At 34.2% G+C, this 14,200-nt stretch overlaps 1 protein-coding gene across 5 annotated transcripts; it reads left to right on the top strand.

Moving 5' to 3' along the window:
* Positions 1-553: 553 nt before the first annotated feature.
* Positions 554-13,493, top strand: LOC145586360 (BTB/POZ domain-containing protein At1g30440-like). Of its 5 annotated transcripts, XM_081643174.1 has the most exons (6): positions 554-813; positions 980-1,127; positions 7,443-7,599; positions 8,852-8,921; positions 10,666-11,883; positions 12,464-13,493. In XM_081643174.1, the coding sequence occupies exons 3-6, from the start codon at positions 7,541-7,543 to the stop codon at positions 13,001-13,003; spliced, it is 1,887 nt and encodes a 628-aa protein (XP_081499300.1). In that variant the 5' UTR covers positions 554-813; positions 980-1,127; positions 7,443-7,540; the 3' UTR covers positions 13,004-13,493. The 5 variants fall into 5 exon arrangements, with proteins under 5 accessions (XP_081499300.1, XP_081499303.1, XP_081499302.1 ...); XM_081643177.1 differs by having other exon boundaries at positions 554-1,127; positions 7,494-7,599; XM_081643176.1 differs by having other exon boundaries at positions 554-1,127; positions 7,491-7,599.
* Positions 13,494-14,200: the final 707 nt, after the last annotated feature.

The following is a 14,200-nucleotide window of genomic DNA, read 5'->3' as shown; positions in this document are numbered from 1 at the left end:
GTTACTTGAGCGGTTCAGACAGGGTTACTCGAGGGGTTCACTCAGTCAAGGGTTACTTGGTCAGGGGTTACTCGAGTTACTCGGTCAAGGATTACTTGAGTTACTCGGTTAGGGGTTACTCAGTCATGGGTTTCTCGAGTTACTCAGTTAGTATTTACTCGAGTTACTCGGTCAGGGGTTATTTATGGAGTTCGATCAGGTGTTACTCGAGTAATTCGGTCAGGGGTTACTTGAGGGTTCAGTCAGGGGTTACTTGAGAGGAATGAGTTACTCGGTTAGGGGTTATTTGAGTTGATGAGGTTACTCGAGTTACTTGGTTAGGGATTAATTGAGTTACTCCTGACCGAGTATTGTAAAGTGCATTAATGCAAATTATTAAGTATGAGTATATTAACATTACTCGTAACAATATTTGTCTAGAATAACTTTTATATTTCCAGCCAAATCACAAAACAATAATAAGGAACAAATAATACAACTAAGTCAATGATGCTTTATTTTTTTGGAAGAAAGAGAACTAGATTAGATAAATACAGTAGACATGAGTGACAGATTGTATACAAGTAACACCACCATGAAAACTTTAGTACCAAATACTCTCTGTCCTAGGGTTTGACCCGATTTCCCCTTTTTTGATTTTCTCTCTCCTCCATTGAAGCATTTTACGAGCTCCGTACTCCATTCAAGATTGATGTGGTTTTTCGTTCTCAATTTCTTCATTAAAACAACCAGTGAGCTTTAATTTGTCTTCTCTATGAAAGTGTACTCTCAATTCTCCATTAAAAGCAGCGTTTGAGTTTTTCTCTCGGCGTGGTGAGCTTGCTCTCCCTTCACTGAACCGACTATCACTCCTCCATTTTGAGCTTTCTCTTGGCCTCCATTGAATCAACTTTAATTTGACAGTTTTTTTTTTTGGTCGAAATTATCAGTTGTATATATTTGTCTTTCACTAAAAATAAGTTGAACAACTTCACTTTAGCTCCAAACTCGGGCGGCTTTCTTGTTCTCCTCCACAACTTCTCCTTCCTCCTGCATAGCTTCTCCTCCAAGAATTGCAATCAGCATTGCTTTTGGATCATGAAGAATGTTTTGAAATTCAGTAAAAACGGTTCTATCGAGTTTTAAAGGTGCGTAATTCTTCCAATTATCCCTTTTGTATTTAGTTCATAAGAACCTTAAAATTCGAATTAAATTTTTGTTTATTGTCAGTTACTTGATTAATTTCAAATCAAATTGGATGATTAAGAACTAAGAAAATTAGGTTTCATGAATAATTTCGATTTAATCAAAACGGAGATGTGGTGGTTGTTGACGGCTGTGATTGGCGCGGCAAGAGGTGAGGGCAACGCTGCTTATTGTGGTTGTTGGTTTGCGGTGGGGAAGACGGTGGCAGAGGTGCGGTTGTTGCAGCAGGTGGCTGCTTGCGTTGTTGGATGGTGCCAGGAGTAGGGGATTTGCTGCTATTATTGTTGTTGCCAGCGGCGAGGAGGGAGGGGATGAGGCTGGTGGATGCTAGATGGCTGCAATGTGTTTTGCTATTGTTTAGAGGTGTCATTGTTGTGTGGGTTGGCGTGAGGTTTGGTGTGCAGGGGTTGAGGTGGGAGTGGAGTTGTGGGCTGGAATTTGGGATGTCTTTTGTTGATATGATTGACTTAGCTTACTTGACTAATTGTCATATTTCATCTAGATACTAATACTATAACCTGGTGTATTGTGTACTTATGCTGCTTTCTCGGTGTGAAGTGTGGTATGCCAGTTGCAATTTATGATATCACATGGGCAGATTTTGATTTTGATTCTGATTCAGACTTGCTTTTTTGTTTAGATTTTAGTATCTTTGTTCAATTATATTTAGGTACGAGGCTTATACCTTTTTTTTTTTTTTTTTTTTTTTTTTTTAATTATTATTTAAATAACTGAATAGGTGATGAAAGTATAGCCATATGTGCTGATATTAGGTTTCATGAATAATTTTGATTTAATTAAAACGGAGATGTGTTCGTTGGGGCTGTTGTCTACCTAGTGGTGGTGTTGTGTGTTTAAACTCACGAGTTGGTTTAATTCTGTTAATTTTGTCGGTTGTTCATCTTCAATTTTGCGTTAATATTGTCTTTCAACTAATGTAAGAAGGTTTCTTACATGGTTGCTTGTTTTAGCTCCCCTTTAAAACCAAGAGTTTTTCTTTTGGTATGCATTATTCTTTCTATTAAATTTTGTCACAGGCTATCTGGTTGGAATATTTCCAACTAAAAAAATGGTATCTACTTTAGTTTGACAAAAACTGTTGTTATGTCTACAATTTATTCTTTAATTTGCTCTGCTCCTTTGGTAATATATACGAAGTATTATCAATATTTTTTTATATGTTGTGATAGAGAATTGAATTTCCAATGTTCTTGTGGTTGGTAAATAAAATAAATTAAAGGTCGACTTAGATTGGTGCGACATGATCTGATAATGATTTATACTGTATGAAATATTGATAATGTTAGCAGAATAAGAGTGTAAAAAGAAAAAAGTTAAAAGAAAGAAAGTTAAACTTTACAGGGGCGTTGCTTTGTGAAAAGCCTTACTTAAGAGATGGAGGTTAGCTATTGTGTAAAAATAAGTCCTCTAATTCATGTCAGAGAAAATTGAGGAAAAGGTGATGTTACCCCATTATGTGTTCCTACTACTTATCATCATCAGACAGAGAGAAAAAGAGATGGGGAGAAAAATTATGACTTGATTAGGCTGGCTCTTCAAGTAAATAGCATAACTAGGATGTCTAATATGTGCCCATGTTACACAGAGGTCACAGCAGAACTAACTCTCCTTGATGTTATTTTGTGTTATTTCTACTATAGATTTCTAGTGACTTGTTTGAACAAAATCAAAGTTCCTAGAGCCAAGGGTGTACATTTGTAGTTGAAATTCTGCTATGTTTGATCTCAGAAAAATCTGTCATCAATATGTGAGTTCATCCTACAAAATATGATGTCATGCTCTATTTGTAGGAACAACTTGCTAGGTCTGCTATGTCATATGTTAATGTCTTTGTTTGATCTTGTTAAAACAATTCAGTTTCAGGGATTTATGTCTGCTAACATTCATTTTGATTAAGGTTTAACAGATAAAGATTTTAATTGGGTTACACTAGCTGAGTAAATGTGTGCTGCAGTTAGTTTTGATGTTGAGGTATGATCATTAGGGCAGTAAGTAAATGGTTGATTCTAATAATATTTCAGACTAAGAAGTTCTCTTAGGCTGGAATTAAGATATCAGTTAATAGTTTTATTTGTTAATTTCTTTGTTTGTGACTTGTTTTGTGAAGCATTTTGCTTTTATCGTAGTCAGCAATGCTAAAATGGTTAAGTAAGAGATGTCTAGCTGATCTTATCCTATATTTTCTTCATAGATTTTCTCAGTGACATAGATTATTGGTGTTTTCATGCATATGTGGGAGGCATGTGATATAATTGTAATTAAAGACGGCCATATCCCTAAAACCGAGACCCCCTAAGCATTTTGGAGTACACATGGAGTCCCAGCCACTGAACTTGGTTCTTGCCCTCTGAGCTTTCCCACCAAAACGAAATTTTCTATTATTTTTAAAAATAAATTAATTATATTATGAATGGATCTTATATATTAAAGAACTTTCAAAAACAAAATTTTATAATGGAAATAAAACCGAGTTATTGTATATTTATTAAAAGTTATGATTAATTTTGTGTACATGAAATATTAGAAGTATATCAATAATAAAACTCTACACATTATATGAAATTTTTACGTTAAAAAATATATCCAAAATTCCCTTACTTATCATATGTGTCACAATAATACCTACTTCTTCCGTTTCTATTTAATTGATACGTTCAATTTAGGCACATATATTACAGAAAGGAGAGAGAATGAGAGAAAATGATAAAGCTAGTGGAGACACCGGTAAATGTAAGGTATAAAACTTTCTCAAAAAGGAAACATGTCAACTAAAAAAAACTTCCTTTAAAGGAATACGTGTCAACTAAAAAAATGGAGGTAAGTATTTGTCACCTACGTGATGCGACACTTGACGAAAAACTGAAATGCTAAGTGTCGTTGTCGCATGGCCAAGTTGCGTGATTTTGTTTTATTTATTAGTGATATATTATGATATTTATTAGATTTGTCTAATTCACTCTTTCATTACACTTCATTTGTCATTTCACTATGTATATGCAAAATAAGAAGAAAATAAATATAATTGTATTTTTAAAAATACAATTTTTTTTTGAAACAAACCCACAAGGGACTTAGATTAATTTAACAAATCATTCGAAGATACAATCAAAATACGATTCGGGATTACAACTTTCCACACTCTTCGACCAATCTCCCATGATTGAAATCTTCTGTATTTAAAAAGTGTGAAATTATCCTACATAACATGAGAAATTAACCTAGTTATCTATCTATCTATCTATACTATATATACTATATATTAAAAAGCGTTCCTAATGAAATTTAGGTGTCACGTGCACATCTTCCTCAAGCAACCATGCAAGTCTTTCATTTACGTGCTTAAAAATATGGTGTGTACCAAATTTGAACCCACAACCTTTAAGTTTTAAATGCATAGCGTTAGCCACTAAGCTATTTATATATTGTATGCCATTCTATTAAAATTAAAATTAAATATAAATAAGGAATTCAATCATGAAATTAATATAGTAACTTTGGGGCATCACCCCGGTTAAAAAACTAGTTGTACAAAGTAAAACAAGTACTCCGTAAAGTATTTGAATAAAAAAATGGATCGAAGATTAATTTAGTATCAGCTGAGTGAGTTATCTAGAAAACAAATATCCCCTCCGTTTTTTTTTAAATGCATTACTTTGACAATTGCACTATTTACATAACATGATTGACTTAATTTTTTCACCTCTAAAATATAAATAAATGTTATTATATAATAGTATATCATTAGATTAGTCATAATGTCTAGTTTCATAATATAATTTTGCTGCAGTTTTTACTACTCGTAATAGACAATTAAAGATATTAATGGTCAAAATTGTGTCTCGGCAAATGTACCGGTGAAATTGATGTATTAAAAAAAAAAAAAAAACAGAGAGAGTAATCCTACATACCTACTCGTAGTAAAAACTACTCCTGTAGTAAAATATAATTTGAAACGCTTAGTAAAAAGAATCTAAGCAGCAAATTTCAAGAAAAACACGAGTACCGATGAAGGCAAAAACCCCCCACATGCTCAACCAAAAAGGGAGATTACACTATTTTTTGGAAGTTATTTTTCCAAGCTGCCATTAATACGCATGTTCAAGTTTTTTTTTTTGTTTTTTTTTTTGTTTTTGTTTTTGTTTTTGTTTTTGTTTTTGTTTTTTTTTTTTTTTTTTTTTTTTTATTTCTCAGCTTTAAGGAATTAAGGGTCCCTTTCCTTGACGCTACAATTATTACCCTTTGTAAATCATATTTAATTCTTCATTAGAAGCCATAAAAAGTTACAGCAAAATGCTGTCTCTTTGTTCCCTTTATACTTTAGTACAGTATCGTGTAATGATTAATATCCCCCTTATTAAGGTCCAATTTTGGGATCTTCTGCCTCTTGCTCTTCTTGAGCTGGGTTTTTTGATTTTTTTTTTATCCTTAATCAATTTTGAAGGAAGAATCTTTGAGGAGTAAATAACACTTGATAGTACTGAAGAATCTTTGAGGAGTAAATAACACTTGATAGTACTAAAGTTTGCAAAAAATTTCACTTAAGGTATTGAATTTTCAAAAGTTTCAATGAAGGTACTCAAACCTTCACTCCAGACAAAACTCTCGGTGGAAACTTGCTCCGACCGGTTTTCCCCTTCTTATTCCTTAAAAAAAAAACAACAAATTAAACAACCTGGGTTTTTGTATGAAACATCTCAAATTAAACAACCAACAAACAATTGAATCAATTTCTCTCTCCTCAATTCAACCCCGCCAAAATTTTCATGCTCTAAGCTGAATTTCAATGGCGGACAATTTCAATGGCAGAAAAGCAGCTTATACTCGTTGAAGGGACTGCGGCTTTGGGTCCTTATTGGAAAACCATTGTTTCCAATTACCTTGCTAAGACCATCAGGTTTTTCGCTATATTAGGGCTTTTAATTTCACTTTGTTGTTGCTCGATTGAATTTTTCTGTTTAATTTTTTGTTTTGTTCGAGTGTAATTTAGGTTTATATTTTGTTGAAAATGATCGTGATGGTGTTTGTGGTAATTGTTGGTTGATTAAATTATGGTTAATTGGATAAATTGCGATTTTGAAACTGTTTGATTTGTGTTGTTTTACTACATTGTTGACTGTGTTTGGATTTTGAGTGAAATTAGATTATGCTGCTATGCTGTTTTTGGTCAAATTGAATGCAATTTTGTTGTGAATGAATGAATTTTTTTATTCGTTTTTTGTTTTGTTTGAGTGTAATTTGGGTTTTGATTTGTTGAATATGATCATGATGATATTTTATGGTAATTATTGGTTGATTTAATGACGGCTAATTGGATGAAATGCGATTTTGGAACGGTTTGATTTGTGACTTTGTGTTATATTTACTAAATTGTTAATTGTGTGGATACCGAGTGATATTAAGAAGACTAGATTATGCAGTAAGGCTATTTTGATGATATTTTTGGCCTAATTGAATGAAATAATGTTGTTTAGCTTGTATGAGGAATGGGTGTCATGAAAGCAGACTAGATTATGCAGAAGGCTATGTCAATGAGTTTTTCACCAAGGAGAAGTACATGAAAGCATATGACTTTCTGCTTGAGATGGTCCTCAAGAATGGCCACAAGCATATGATTTTCCTTGAATTTTTGGAACTGCTGCGTGTGATTTTTTTTTTTTCAATTTGATGCAAGGTCTGAATGTCGAAGATGGCAATGAGGAAGAATATAAATGGAAGCAAGTAATTTTTTGAGGTCTAACGGCTAGTTTGTAACAACAAAATCATTGAACAACCCATACATTAGTACCTTCTGCATTTATGTTAGCATTTTTATTTTCCTTTTTTTTTTTTGGCAAATGTTTACTTGTTGTAGTAGGTTACTTATGGGTTGAGTACTTTTATTGAAACTTTTGAATCTTCAGTACCTTAAGTGAAACTTTTTGCAAACTTTAGTACTCTCAAGTGTTATTTACTCAATCTTTGAGGTGTTGACCTAATTTCTGTGTTTTTTTTAATTTATTTTTTCTGGGTTGTTATGGTAAGGTAGGTTAGTTTTGGTTACAGATTTGGGTTTTGCTTGTTTAAGCAGTTTGTTTTGCGATTGGAATGAACTGGGTTTTGCTTCTTTACTCGTTGATTTGCTCAAATTTTGGCTGATTTTGCATTAAAAATGGGTGATTTTGTTGAGGTTTAGGGTTGATTTTGATGCAGAGTTGCTTATTAAAGAGGCTACATTTGATTCTGTGTTGAAATTTTAGGTTTTGGTAAAATTTGATTTGAAGGGTGCTTATTTGTGTTCTCTGAAGAAGGGAGCAAGTTACTGTCACTTTGATTTTTGGACTGCATCGTGGAAAAAATGGCTTGTGTGAAGTTGGGATCTAAGAGTGATGCATTTCAGAGAAAAGGGCAGGCATGGTAAATGTTTCTCTCATTTTTGATTTCTGTTTCATTCTATTTTATTCAATGCTTTGATGTTATTGCTGTTATAATCCAGAATTAGCAGCCTCTTCGGGTTAGGAATATTAGGATTAGTGTTACTTCATTTTACCTCAAGTATATGTGCTCGATACTCGATACTAAGACTAGGGCAAGATAGAATGAATAATGCATTATCATAAAATGTTTGTATATGACATTTTTAATCAACCTAAAGTAATTTTGTCAGGGTTGTGATGAATGTTGCCAGTTTGTTCGTTTTATTTTGGTGATATTTCGTATCTATATATGTTTCTAGCATTTTTCTTAAGGGAAGAGTGTTAAAAATTGTAACAGAAGAGTAGGTAGACTGATAGATAAGAGGAATATAATTGTTTCTCTCTAAATTAGGCTTTTTGTTAGAACTTGGGCTTATTGGTTGTTAGTGGCCTTATATTAGGGCATACTTTGTTTAAGACTTCATCATGGTGCTAAATTATAAGCTATGTCATCTGAACTTTTATTTTGTTTTATGTATCTGTTTGGACTCTCAGGCTTGTGGGGATTGAGATAAGAAACTAGCTAACAATCTAGTCTTTGTGTAATTATATGTAAGCTTCTTGTTAAGTAGGGCTTACGTTTCACAAATGCTGTGTCCTGTGTCCTGTGTCCTGTGTCCTGTGTCCTGTGTCCTTATCTTTAGATAGCTCTCAATTTGGCAGTATGGCACTGATATCCTCCTGCGAGTAACACAGACTGTTGGTCTTAGATGACTCATTAGTTGTGGTGGTGGAATTCATGTCATTAATGTTAAATTGGAAGAAATAAGGCTAAATGTACGATATCAAACAAAAAAAAATGTAGCAGAAAATGATAATGGACAAGTTGTTTATGAACTGAGAGAGAGGTCAATGAGCAAAAGACTAAAAGTGACTGTTTCAACTTCAAACCAAACTGTCATATCTGACTTGAGAAATTTCATTCTTACCAATGTTTTGGAATTGTTGTTAATCATGTGCTCCATTGCTCTCAAAATTACTCCATTGTGGTGGACATATGAAACTTTTCTATATGCCTCACAGAGCCTTAGCTAACTTATGAACTTATATCCACAACTCAAGAAACTTGTTATTGTTTGCATAATTGTATGAGCAGCGTCTGCCATTGGTTCTCGCATATAAGTCTCCTTTTATATATCAAGTTTGCTATCTGATTTTACACTTTGAAAAATTGCTCTCTTTACCACTTACAGGTTCTGCACAACTGGTCTTCCAAGCGATATTGTTGTTGAAGTTGGAGAAATGTCTTTCCATCTCCACAAGGTAATTTGCACCTCTTTTCTTCCTTTTCTTTTGGCAATTTTCCATTTAATTTAATCAACTTGCCATTGATGAAAATCTCTGTTTTCCAGTTTGCACTGATGTTTAATTGTCATATGTTTTTGTTGACTGTATGATAGCTTTAATCTGTTTTCTCTCCGTAATATTTTAAGAAGTTTTAATCACATAAATAAGATGGTTTGTTAGAAAAGATGATTTATTGCAGAGGTAGTTTATAGGATCGATATAAATTCAATGAACCTTTTCGTTGTTACTACCTCCATTGGAGGAATATAAGGGTGAAGGAAGTGTCAACCAATACATTGTAGCTTGCTTAAGCATTTAAATTTGCTTATTTTTTCTACAAAATGTACTATAATTTCTTTCTAAAATAAGACGAGCTATGCAGTATGCTCTACCATGTCAAAGACATATTATGTACAATCTTGAAAAATACTTCGTAATTATTCAACTTTTAACCCTGTCAATTTAGATCTACCAATCATAAAGCCAGGTTGAACCAATAATATAGGTAACAAAATGGTTATTAGAAGTCAACAACAAGACAAGAGTGTATATTTGGGAAATTATTGTGTTTATTTCCTCTCTTTCATTTAGCCTTTTTTGCAACATGAAACTTTTAGTTTTATATATATTGTGCAAAAAAAATTTGACTAAAATTCGATGTGCATAAATTGTAAACATAATGTGCACTATTCTGTTTCTCCAGAAATTGAAATATTTATTAGCTCAAAAATAAAATTAGCACATTTAGTAGAAAAAATATGCACATTCAGTTTAAAATATACAGACATTCATCTCTTCTCATAGTAAGAAATTCCTCATGAACTGTACAAACAACTAATATAATTTTGCAATATGCACCAAACTTAAGTTTTGGTGCTCAGGGATATATCTTTATTGAATAAGTATCAGATATGAGTAGGTTAACTTTAAGTTCTGGATAAATACAAGGTTTGGGATCAAATGCCATTTCTCTTTCTATATAGTTGGCATAAATATACGAGGAAGGTGGCTAAACCATTAATGTTCTGATTTAATTGTTTAAAAATATTATTCTGTCCATTGTGAGTTTGTTGGAAACCATCTAAGTTCAAGATTTTTCATTTTTTCATTTATCCATTTGAGGGAAAATTTGCTTCTAAGCTTGAAATATTGTTAATGATCTTACACTCTATGTCCACAGTTGTAAGTTGTTAACACCTTCTTCCTTTTTTCTCGCCTAACAAATATACCATTATATTTAGCTGTTATGATTATTGCAGAACCAAATATCTGTTATGCATTACTGTTCAAAAATTAAACAGAAAGATGAATTTGTAGTTTTGATTTTTGACACTTGCATAATCTAGTTTATGCTGATAATGCAATCATGCTAGATGCATCATATGTGGCTTGGACTAGGCCATATGAGCATTGATGTAAGGATTTCCATGTTATTTTTATTGCATTCTTGGTAGTGAACTTTAAGATAAAACTTATGCACCTAATGTTGTTTTTGCTTCATGTCCTTTTTTATTTATTTGTTAATTTTTTTTGGGAATTTCTTAGGTGGGTTATGAGATTTTGATGGGTTTGCGATTACGTTTGTAATGTATTCTACATAGTTTTGGATGGATTATTACGTATTGCTGTGAAAATAAAAGAAAAAACAAAATTTCAACATTTATTCTTTTTTTTTTATGCCATGAGTCCCATGACATATTTCACAACTTTGCTGCTACAGTTTCCTTTACTCTCACGGAGTGGTGTCATGGAAAGATTAATTGCTGAAGCTGTTGAAGGAGAAGAGGGTTCTGTTATAAGCTTAAGTGATTTGCCTGGTGGAGCTAAAATGTTTGAACTTGTTGCGAAGTTCTGTTATGGTGTGAAACTTGAACTTACATCCTCAAATGTTGTATACTTGCGCTGTGCTGCTGAACATCTTGAAATGACCGAAGAGTATGGAGAAGGTAATCTGATTTTTCAAACAGAAACATTCTTAACTCAAGTGGTCCTCAAAAGTTGGAAAGAGTCTTTGAGAGCTCTCCAAACATGTGATAATATACTTTCCTTTGCTGATCAACTCAACATTATAAAGAGATGTATTGAAGCATTGGCTGTCAAGGCAAGCACTGACCCCAATCTATTTGGCTGGCCTGTTGTGGAGCATGGTGGCCCAATGCAAAGTCCTGGTGGCAGTGTTCTGTGGAATGGCATTAGCACAGGTGCTAGACCTAAAAATTCAAGCTCGGATTGGTGGTATGATGACGCGTCAAATTTGAGCTTCCCTCTTTACAAGAGGCTGATATCAGTCATGGAATCTCGGGGCATGAAATCAGAGATTATTTCTGGATCCATTGCTTATTATGCTAAAAGATATCTACCTGGACTAAACCGGCGGCAAGGTGATTCCAGCTCACGTCTTGGGCCTCCATCTATGTCAAGTCCACCGTCTGAAGAAGACCAGAGGTTATTGGTTGAAGAGATTGACCGATTGCTCCCCATGCAGAAGGGGCTTGTCTCAACAAAGTTCCTTTTTGGCCTACTTCGAACTGCCATGATACTTCGAGCAGACTCAGCTTGCATATCAACCTTGGAAAAGAGAGTTGGAATGCAACTTGATCAAGCAAATTTGGAAGACCTTTTAATGCCCAACTTTTCTTATTCTATGGAAACTCTATATAATGTGGATTGTGTACAGAGGATTCTCGAGGATTTCCTCATCATGGATCAGGCAAATGGGGGTGCCTCCCCTTGTTCCATTGATGATGGACAATTGATAGGCTCACCTTCTTTGACCCCTATTACAATGGTTGCTAAATTAATTGATGGGTACCTTGCTGAGGTGGCACCTGATATTAATCTAAAACTTCCTAAATTTCAAGCCCTTGCTGGAGCTGTTCCGGAGTTTGCAAGGCCCTTGGATGACGGCCTTTATCGTGCTATTGACATATATCTTAAGGTAATTTTAAATAGTTACATACTTTGTATCTATTTTGTTGCATCTCTTCTCATGGAATCTGGTCCACCTGTTGATTATTAATTGAAGTATCCTTTTCAGAAAGCATTTTCCCTCTTTCAGCTTTGGTAAAACTCATAGATCACCTCTGGCCTTGGGTGTTAATAGCCTTTAACTTCAAAGGCCAATGCAGTTACAATGTTTTTACAAATTTACTCATGTCCTTCCTAAGCTTTGTGAGAGGGACCGCCTTAAAGAATCATCAATTTGTATGCTATCTTAAGTTTTTATAATTTTAGTACCCCTAGCTTTATTGGCTTTTGATCCTCCTTTGCATAACCCACCCCCACCCACCCAAAAAAAAAAGAAAAAACGAAGAGAGTGTTGAAAGTTGAAGATCTGGTAATGTTCTCAGTACAGTCCATATTTATCGTTTCCTGTATTCTGGCTAATTACCTATTCTATTTATTCTTTCTTTCCTCTTGTGATCTGTCTCCTTATCAAGGTATTTGTAAGTTTGTTTATATTTATTTATACCATGCCCTATCTTCTGTGTGTCTAATGATGATTTTGTTATATGCAGTCTCATCCTTGGTTATCAGAAGCAGAGAGAGAACAATTGTGTAGGCTAATGGATTGTCAGAAATTATCCTTGGAAGCTTGTACCCATGCCGCCCAGAATGAGAGGTTGCCCCTAAGAATAGTAGTACAAGTCCTCTTCTTTGAGCAGCTCCAGTTAAGGAATTCGATTGCTGGCTGCTTTTTGGTTTCAGAGAATCTTGAAGGCTCCAGACAGTTGAGAAGTGGCGTCGTTGGATCCAATGAAGGAGGTTGGGCTACCGCAGTGAGAGAGAATCAGGTATTGAAAGTTGGAATGGACAACATGAGAATGCGGGTTTCTGAGCTCGAGCAGGAGTGCACAAACATGAGAAATGAAATTGAAAAACTTGGTCGAGGTAAGAGTTCAAGTGCTTGGGGAAATGTGTCCAAGAAGTTGGGTTTCAGGCTCAAGTCTCAAATGTGCAGTGCTGAAGAAGGGTCAGTCAGTAACCAAAGTAGTGTTGTAAGTGGAAAAATTGAAAAGTTGAAGGAAAAGCCAGGGAAGCACAAAAAGAACTTGTAATTTTTCTCCTCTTTCTCATCCTAGCCGCTGCCTCCATTTCTACCAATTCCTTCATTTATTTTTGGAAGCCCGATCAAATTTCACTGCTAACCATCTTTCTATCTCTTGAACTGGAGCAGAATCTCCCAAAATGTGTATTAGTGATTCTACATTTCTTTCCCATCTTTACCAGTGACCACGTCTTTGTAATGAAGTGGACTACATACATACAAGCTGTATTAAACTCGTTGAGTTACATGTGCATTCTTCTTAGGACATCTATTGTAATGAAAAAAAATCTGTTTCTGCTAGTTGATTAAAGCTTGTGATATAATTTTGCTACATTTTGAGGACGAGTATAGCTTGTATTTGCAATTGGTTGCTTGAAACTGTTACTCCACAGCTTTTAGCTTGTTGCTCCGTCATCTTTGTTTCGCAAGGGTGTTGCATTTGAGTGCAATTTTATGTGATGATCTCCTACTGAAGTCTGGGGACAAGCTTGTTCTTTTGATTACTGTCTACTGCTTGCTCCGTAATATTGCATTTCAGGTCTACTGCTTGGAAGAATTGATTGCAAGAATTTTGTTTATATAGAATACTTGCTTCGACGTGGTAAAAAACAACTTGATCAGATCAAGAATAGGTTGGTGGGGTTGAGAATAAAGATACGTAGGTTAGCAGCCAATGGCATCAGTTAATTATGATAGGAAGTAGTCGAGTACAATAAGTTCTATGACATCTTGATAAATTTTTTTGTAGTCGAGCTTTTGTCTCTGAAAAAGAATCTTATTGTAATTTAAGAAAGCAGGAATGGTTTCTATGTATTGAGAATATATTTATGAAATGATGGGATATATTTTGTGACCATATTTTATGGCTAGAATATCTTTTAGGGTATCTTTGATTACTTTCCTAAGAGCTGTATCCAGTTAATTCACCAGATAAACAAATTTGTTTATCTGGGGTATAATCGTCTTTTCAAGTACCAGTGAAGGGGTACATGTGTCTTTTCATGTACTAGTTGATGAGTACAAGTGTAATTTTCTCATCAAACAGTAAATTCAAGTTGCAAACAGTAATTGGAGAGCTCACCAAAAGTACTGAATAAATAACCACGTCTTCAATATATTTACAAAAATGCCACCAGATTAACAAAAATTCGTTTATCTGGCAGATTAACAAAAATTCGTTTATCTGGCAGATTAACTTGTATTTGCC

This window comes from Chenopodium album, chromosome 16 (genome assembly GCF_948465745.1).
Source record: "Chenopodium album chromosome 16, dcCheAlbu1.1, whole genome shotgun sequence".
Taxonomy (NCBI): Eukaryota; Viridiplantae; Streptophyta; class Magnoliopsida; order Caryophyllales; family Amaranthaceae; genus Chenopodium; species Chenopodium album.
The sequence above is the reverse complement of the archived record's forward strand: the minus strand, read 5'-3'. Positions and strand labels throughout refer to the sequence as shown.